The sequence below is a fragment of the Gavialis gangeticus genome, unplaced genomic scaffold (assembly GCF_001723915.1).
Source record: "Gavialis gangeticus isolate Ggan-Ray unplaced genomic scaffold, GavGan_comp1, whole genome shotgun sequence".
In the NCBI taxonomy this organism is placed as follows: domain Eukaryota; kingdom Metazoa; phylum Chordata; order Crocodylia; family Gavialidae; genus Gavialis; species Gavialis gangeticus.
In genome coordinates, this window is record NW_017728996.1 from 39150435 (window position 1) to 39158416 (window position 7982).

Here is a 7982-nt window from a genome sequence, read left to right on the forward strand (position 1 = left end):
AAAAAAAAAAAAAAAAAAAAAGGCTATTCTGCTAAGGAGCCTTCTGTGGTCTTTAGGGCTTGATTAGATACTTGCCAGTTTTACACAAAGTGTACTGTAAAAACATGGGTGAGGTGAAATCAGAATCAGACCCTTGTTATCATAAAATCTTTGTTCTGGAAAACTTTACATAAACAGCTTTCTTAAGAGAAGATTCTGCCTATTCAAGAAGCAGAACACTGTTACAGCCAGTTCTGTCTATACACAAAACACTGTATTTCCCTTAGTTGTGTGAACTCTGCAGCCCAGATCCTTTGCCCTACAGTAAGTGCACACGCATGCCAGGACATGCCAGTGTAAAAGAGATGACAGTTACACTACGCTGCTTCAGCTTCCAGTGCTACAGGGCAAAAGGTTTTGGGTGGCTTCAGATGGTACAGTGAACTAATGTGAACTAAGACAGCACAGGCTAGCTCCCTTCCAGTGATATGGTAAACAACAGTTTCAGAGTTTCATAGTTTGTAGTCAGAAGGGACCTGAGCAGATCATCAAGTCTGACCCCCTGCCATGGCAGGAAAGAGTACTGGGGTCAAACGACCCCAGCAAGGTGATTGTCTAGCCTTGTCTTAAAGACCCCCAGGGTAGGAGCCAGCACCACTTCGCTTGTTCATCAGAACCTGGGCACAGCTCGACTGCCACCACCAAGTGCAAAGGCAAGAGCACTCCCCCTCCTGCCCGCCACCCACAAAAGCAAAAGAGATGAGGTCTGAGCCCCAATATCAACAGCAGCACCTCCTGCCGGGCCTCACACCTGCCACCCCTGCAGCTGCCCCTCTAGGCATGCGCCCTGAGCTGGTGGGACGCCATAGCCTTCCGGCCAGCCCGAGAGCAGGTGGGCCGGGAGGCGGGCTGGGCTGGGCTGGGCCGGGCTGGGCCCCCACTCTCCACCTGCAGCCACAAGGCGCACGGGGGCCGGTGCAGAAATGGCAGGGGGAGGGGCGCTCCCCGCACAGGGGCCAGGGGCAGCCCTGGGCCTGGCCACGCCCTGCGCGCAGGCAGCAGCAGAGGCCGCCACATCCGTGGGCCCGGCAGGAGCTGGGGGTCGCTGCCCCGGCCCAAGCGCGCAGGGCGGGCGCAGCACGGACCTGTAGAAGCTCTTGGTGCCGCCCATGGCCGTCAGGCAGTAGGCATTGGTGAGCTTGGTGAAGCAGCCGATCTCCTGGTTGATCTCGAAGCTTGCGTGCACCGCCATGGCCCGGGCTGACGCGCACGCTGCCCCCCACCTGCTGCCGCTATGTTCAGAAATCATGCTACAGGCTCAGAAACATAGTACAACACTTAATCAGAAACCACATATAAAAAAATACTATATATGAATGCTGGTAGGCTATGTCAGGGTTGCTCAAGCTCCAGCCTTCAGAGACATTTCATCTGGTCCACAGGTCTCCCCACAGGTCAGAAAATCTGGGCTGGCACTGGGTCATACCCCCTATCCCGTCTGTGAGGGAGGATCGCAGGGTTGGGATGGGGCTAGGCAATGCCCCTTTCGCCTCACAGGGCCAAGCCAGGTCCCATTTTCCCTCCATGGCTGTGGGTCATGCCCCCTCCCCCGCTACAGGACTGGGTCATATTCCCCCCCTCCCACAATCCCTAGCCCATGGGGTGGGTGAAACCCTCTTCCACTCCTGGAAGACCAGGCTCAGGCTGGGCTGCCCCCCGCCCCCACAGCGTGGCTGTGTGGTGGCGCCTGAGCCAGCCCTGGGCTCTGGATCAGAAACATCATCTGGCCCATGGATGGATCAGGCACTGCCCATCTGGCCTGCTGGGGAAAAAGATTGAGCACCTCTGGCTTATGGGAATCAATAACAGTACAACTACAGACTCCCCAAGAGTCAAATACTATACCACTGAAGGAAAGGGGAATTTTGCTATTGGTTTCTCTATTTCCAAGTTGAGGCTATAAAAATATAGTGCAGAGGAGTCCAAAAGACATAACGGTACACTCCCCTGTCCCCTCATAATGTGGCAGTTATCTAACCAGAACTATTCCCATAACTAGGACCACAGGAAGGGCACTTGATGCTCAAAAGCTCACCCAGCTATACTGTTGTCCAATAAGAGATACCACAAAAAATTCCTGCCCATTGTACACTTCCTGAACCACCACAACAACCTTCCAACCTTCCCACAACGACTATCTTTACTGGACTCTCAGACTACTCTGAATTTAAGATAACCCACAATTAATTCGATTCTAGGCATGGAATATGTATATATTTGTTATAATTTTCCATGTCTAGAATCTAGCTTTTGAAAGGTCGCCTTATATTAAATCCCCCCACAACCACAAAGCAGAGCCACTCAACTACTCTGCTGTGTGCTCCCCCAACTCTCTCACCCACCCCCTCCTGCCCCAGCTGCCTGCCACCCCCCACACACCATGCTTGTGCACCCACACCTGCCCTTATACCTGAATCCCCTGCCCCCGCACTTGCACCACCTCCTGCTTGGTTCCCCTGCCGCTTACCCATGCCCCTGCCTGGCCCTATCACCTGTCCTCTCCAAGTGGTACCAGCCTCCTCTAGCACCTGCCACCCTCCAACTCAGCTTCCTCTGCTGCCCCTCAAAAAATTAAAATTCAATCTAATTTGTTTTACTTTGGTATCTTTATAGCAGATCAATTACTAAGAACCTGTAATTAAAACACTATTTGAGTTACCTGTTTACTTTACAAAATGGTATTTTAAAGGAGCTAGAGATGCTATATTTATGTAAGTGAAAAAATGTTCTTGTTCCTTTTGAGTACAGGGAAAACAATTTTCACTATAAAACGAAGAATGTAGTTCTTAGTGGTTAGAAGTAGTGTTTTGGGGTTACTTTGGTCACCACACAAGTATTGTTCCTCCTCTCCACCCTTTCTAATTATATGACATGCTAACTTCCTTTCCAGCTGAAGAACTCAATTTCCTTACGCAGGTTTCTTTAAATATTTTTTCAGATAACAGCTATTTAAATCATACAGTCAGAATTTAAAACAATTAGAAAGTGATGGAATTTGGTGCATAAATTTACATCAATGCATTTAGTTTCACACACTCTGGGCCTCTATGGTTTTAAAGCTACATCTGTACTGCCTTCTTGCCAAATCTAGACTACAGCTGAGAAACAAGCCCCACAAACTCACTCTAGGAACTAGGCACAAGAGATATCTTAAAGAGTCCTTAGCACATACCCCTGGCAAAACCATTCTTCTGCTCTCTGTGAAAGACTGACACTTTCTGCAAAAACATTTGAGTTTTATAGTACACCCAATTTCTAAGAGTCTTAAGGCAAAGTTCTGACTAGCTCTATCAGCAGGGCTCCTCAAAGAGCTAAGCATCTAGTTTAATCTGCTTCCTGCCAGCCCCTCTTTGAAAGATTGGAAAAATTAATCTTACTGTATTTTGTAAAGTATTTTGAGATGTGCAAATGAAAAGTATCATGATAGTGCTGTAGAAACATCTTACTGGAACAACAGAAGAGAACATAGGCTTCCATTAACTTTTACAGCCACATTGTGGCTAAATGTTGTCCCAAAATACACACTTCAAACAAAAGCTGAACACAGGAGAGGAAAGAAGGGTCCTGGTCACATTTGTTCCCTTTGGTTTACAGTTTCTCTGAGGTAACTCAGCAAAAGACTGACTGATGCTTTGCGGTTAATCAACATGCTTCCATGGTCTGTACAACCAGGTTTTGCACAGAACAGGAATTCACCGAGAAGCACTGGAAGAACTGAAATATAATACAGGGCACTCTGCATATTATACAAATTTTTAAAAAGTTAAGGTGGGATCTTAAATACTACAGAACTTTCTATGGAACAACAGTTACTATAACGGATTCCCTGAAGTTGTGAAGTGATTGCTTATGCTCAGGAAACATGTATACAACTTTAATTTTAATGCACATTGTTCACTCATTAGTCATAACTACAGGCTCACTCCCCCAAAAGGAAAACAATTCAGTTTCCTATTAACCAGGCATGTCACTCTGGTGGGTTGTCTGCCAGACTACTCACCCTTTCTCTAGTTTGCCTATTAGAAATAGGTTTACAATGCAATCTGTGTAGATCAATAAACTAATAAAGCAAAGACAAATAAACTGTGTCACTAAAGCCAACCTCATTCTCCACCAGGGAAAGGACTGGAAAAACATTTACATAAAAGAGAAATCTGTTTTAAAACTAGATAATGTCTGAGAATGAAAATACCTTGTGACTACATAAAATTATTCATTTTTCACTGTCCAATTCTACTACAAATGGCCCAATGTTGCCAACACTCATGGTTTTTCTGTGAGGCTCATACTGTTTGCTGCATTTCTAAAAGCCACACCCTCCCAGAGGCATGCAATTACATGAGAATCTGAGCTTTCATTTGAAAACCAAGAGGTAAGCCTCTGTGGCACAGAACAGTTTTAAAATATAAAACCTAATGGTTCAAGCCACAAGCAAAAATATTTTGCTCTCAATATTTATTTTATTTCTATTAAAATTCCTTGTGATTTTAGGGACCTGACTCATGTCTCTAAATGCCTGGGGTTGGCAATGATGCTATGGCACACTCTTTCCAATGCTCTCACCCCACCCAACCCCACCCAACACGTGCACTCACACACACTATCTGGCAAGTACTTCACTAGACCTCTAGCTCTAGATCCTAGTTTTTGCTTACCCCTCTCACAAAACTGCCTTACCTAGAAATTAAACTATGTTTTGTAGTTCTGACAAAGTTACTTGCAATCATAGGTGCATTCTAATGGATCCAAAAATGGTATGTACACACAAAGAATCAACCTTATACCACAGAGTTTTAGCTCCATTAAGCTAAGATGTGTTTTCTTTCTGGACAGCATAATCAAGATTACACAACAATTAAGGACAGGAAATTAGGAGTACCATATCAGTTATAATTGCCAGGGGAGTGGAAGCCTAACACAATGTAATTAAAGTAGTTGGAGCTTGGCCAGAAACTTGGTTTTGTGTCAGATCCAAAACTTAGTACCTCCAGCAGCGCAAAGGGAGTGCATGTGCACTCATGTGCACTTTTCTACTGTACTAATTGACCATGGAATCCAAAAAACCAAATCCACTTAAGCGCATGCTTTATTTTAAGCAGGAATAGTCTTATTTACATCACTTAATTTACCAGATAAAGTTTTGAAATACTCACTCTGGTGCATAGATTGGAACTCGGTGTACGGAGATTAAGGCAGTTAATACAAAAAACAAAACAAAATCTTCTGAATCCCAGGTCAGTTTTTGTCACAACATTAAACGTCTACCCTCACATCAACCTGGGGCATTAGTTTGAGATTAACTCACACTGGAATTTGCTCCTGAGATTCATTATAGACTACTCTGAACAACACAAAAGATCCCTAACAAATGCTCCTAATCCATAAAAAAGGAATGAGGTAAAGGGAATGAGTGGTCAAAATTCTCAGCAATTACGGGTATCCAAAGGCCAATTTCCTATTGTGGAAGGGCAAATGATCTGTCCTGTTTTGAGGCACACATGTAATATGTCAAATGGTAAACTGAAGTTGTAAAGTTTTTTCTATAGCTAAAGAAATACCAAAATTTTTTACAATATATAAAAATATGGTTTTAAGCCCCACAGAATAAAATATCATATTATTTTATTTTGCAATGAAATGCAGTCAATCAACATTTACTCATTCAGGTAAAAATGAGATAATGATCTCTGATCAGACTCTGTCATTGGAAAGAAGAAGCGTTTCAGCAGCCTAGATTTACAGTGCACCAGAACATTCAGTGCTTAGGCCTGCTGGACCAACAGCACTCAAATGCCGGGTAGTAGGTGGAATAATTAACTTTTTAATTACCACACACATAGTGAACCGTTACTTATTAATCCTGCTATTCACTTAGAGACTTGTAATATCCAAGTCAACTTAAACAGTTGATTATGCAACAGTAGTATATTTATTCCCCTTCCAACCAGAATAAGCAACAACTTGGTTACACAAGAAGCACAGGTAATGGAAAAATAAGTTACTTAGGTCTTTCTTCAGAGAAAACTTCCTTCAGCCAAAGCAAACAAGCAACATGTCCAACTATGGCAACCCTATTGTTCTAAGTAATTGTTTGTGATTCAAGGTACATACTGAAATTTTAGTTCCAGAACAAGATCTTACAATCCACATGTCTATCACATGTCCAAGAAGTTTTATTTCTTAATAAAGAGAGACAGGACAAGAGTCAAACTTCATAAATTCTGTTCTAAATTATGGATTTTAAAGAATTAACCCCACGCTATTTCTTCTAATTCATTTGAAATAATGTCCTGCATTCATATTTCAAAACGACTCATCAATTAAAAAAAATGGGTATTTAATAGAGTACTTAAAATCTTATAACTTAAAGGTGCACAAAATAGGTATTTGTAATCAATGTGTACACTGTACAACCACTTCTTTTCAACTAACCAAGGGTAGCTACCCAGGCCACAAGGGCAAAGCTTCATATGCTCATGTGAATCCAACAGCAGAACCAGGGTTGCAGTCCAGTGATCCAAAGTGACAGAAGCCTAAACCATGTCACCAAAGCTACCAGGTTACAGGTACTCAAGTAAATATCAAACCACAATTTATCGTGACTATGTAGAATGCATGCCTGCCTATGCCTAGTTTGGCAAGGATTGGAGCATCCTCTCTCAAGTCTGACAGAGATGCAGGTGCAGGCCTGATGTCCAGAAGTTTGTCCAACTCCTCTCCTCACTATAAATTGGTTCAATGAAAGATGCCACAAAACATCTTGCCTCTCAGACATTTCCTGAACCATCACTGGTAGGACAACACCCCACCTACTATGTTCAGTTAGTTTTAAGAGCTAAAGAAAACTAGAAAAGCTTTCTTCCAACAGCACAGACTAGATTTTCTTACTGAATTACAACTTTATTTCCTTTCATTTCTTTCATACTAAGGAATGGACTAAAACGTATTAATTAATAGTAACAAAAACAGATTACAAGTTACATCTCTGTTACTAACATGACTAGTACAAGTGGAAGCCTTAAAAATAACTTTATCTAGATATTGCTCCTATTCTTTACCTGGCAAAAGCACGGGTTCCAGCTTCTTAATCTTGGGTTCTGGAGTTATCTTCTCTTCAGCCTGAAACAAATGCACACAAAAAAGGAACAAATGGGACTTAAACTTACACACATGCACAAACCAGGTCTTGGCAGAATCAGAGCCCTAGTGAGCCTTAAAGGCTCTGGTGCTGGAATAGGACCCAGGTGGATGGAGCCACTAGCATGCACATACATCTTCTTCATTTATTGTCATGGGTGTAAGCCAGTGGGTCTCAACATTGTTAGACTCAAGGGCACCCCTAGGAAAATGCCAGCTTTCCCTCATGTTATGACTACAAAAAAACAACAGAACAATTCTTCTGTTGAAAATAACTCAGAAAGGCTACAAAAAGTCAGATTTTTTTAGCACTATGGACTCCTACTTAAAATCTCTGGCTTTATCTTGTGAATCACACGTGGGTGTTTGCAAACCTAGTGGCACTAATATTGCCTGGCACCCGCAAAAGGATCTCACGGCACCCTGGGCGCAGCAGCCCCTTGCTGACAATCGCTGGAGTAACTTTACCCGTAGAGAGAAACTTGTGAAGCCAAAGCTTGATCTGTTTGGTTTAAAAGGTGCTGCAGCATTTTATTTTTACTTCCAGAAATAAATTAAAGTACAGTCCAACCAGCGATGCAGAAAACTTTTGCCAAAGAACATAATGGTTTCCACTTCCAGAGAAGGGGCACTCGCCCCAGAAATACAAACTCGGAGGAGCGCTTGTCGCTATCATTTCTGTTTTACTGAGAAAATGCAGAGACACCAAACATAACCAGGCTTGGACCTTCAGTCCTAGCGGCTCCTGGGTCGCTACCTCTTCAACTCCTCCGCCCGCCCGCCCGCCCAGTCCAGACTGGAAATGT

The 7982-nt window shown here is 43.3% G+C and overlaps 1 protein-coding gene across 1 annotated transcript in view; it reads right to left on the reverse strand.

Moving 5' to 3' along the window:
* The window catches only part of MTMR10 (myotubularin related protein 10), a 104196-nt gene that overhangs the window by 93165 nt on the left and 3049 nt on the right, over positions 1 to 7982 (reverse strand). Inside the window, exon 2 of the mRNA XM_019504351.1 lies at positions 7098 to 7158. Within this exon, the coding sequence (XP_019359896.1) occupies positions 7098 to 7158 (61 nt within the window). The remainder of the gene's footprint in view (positions 1 to 7097; positions 7159 to 7982) is intronic.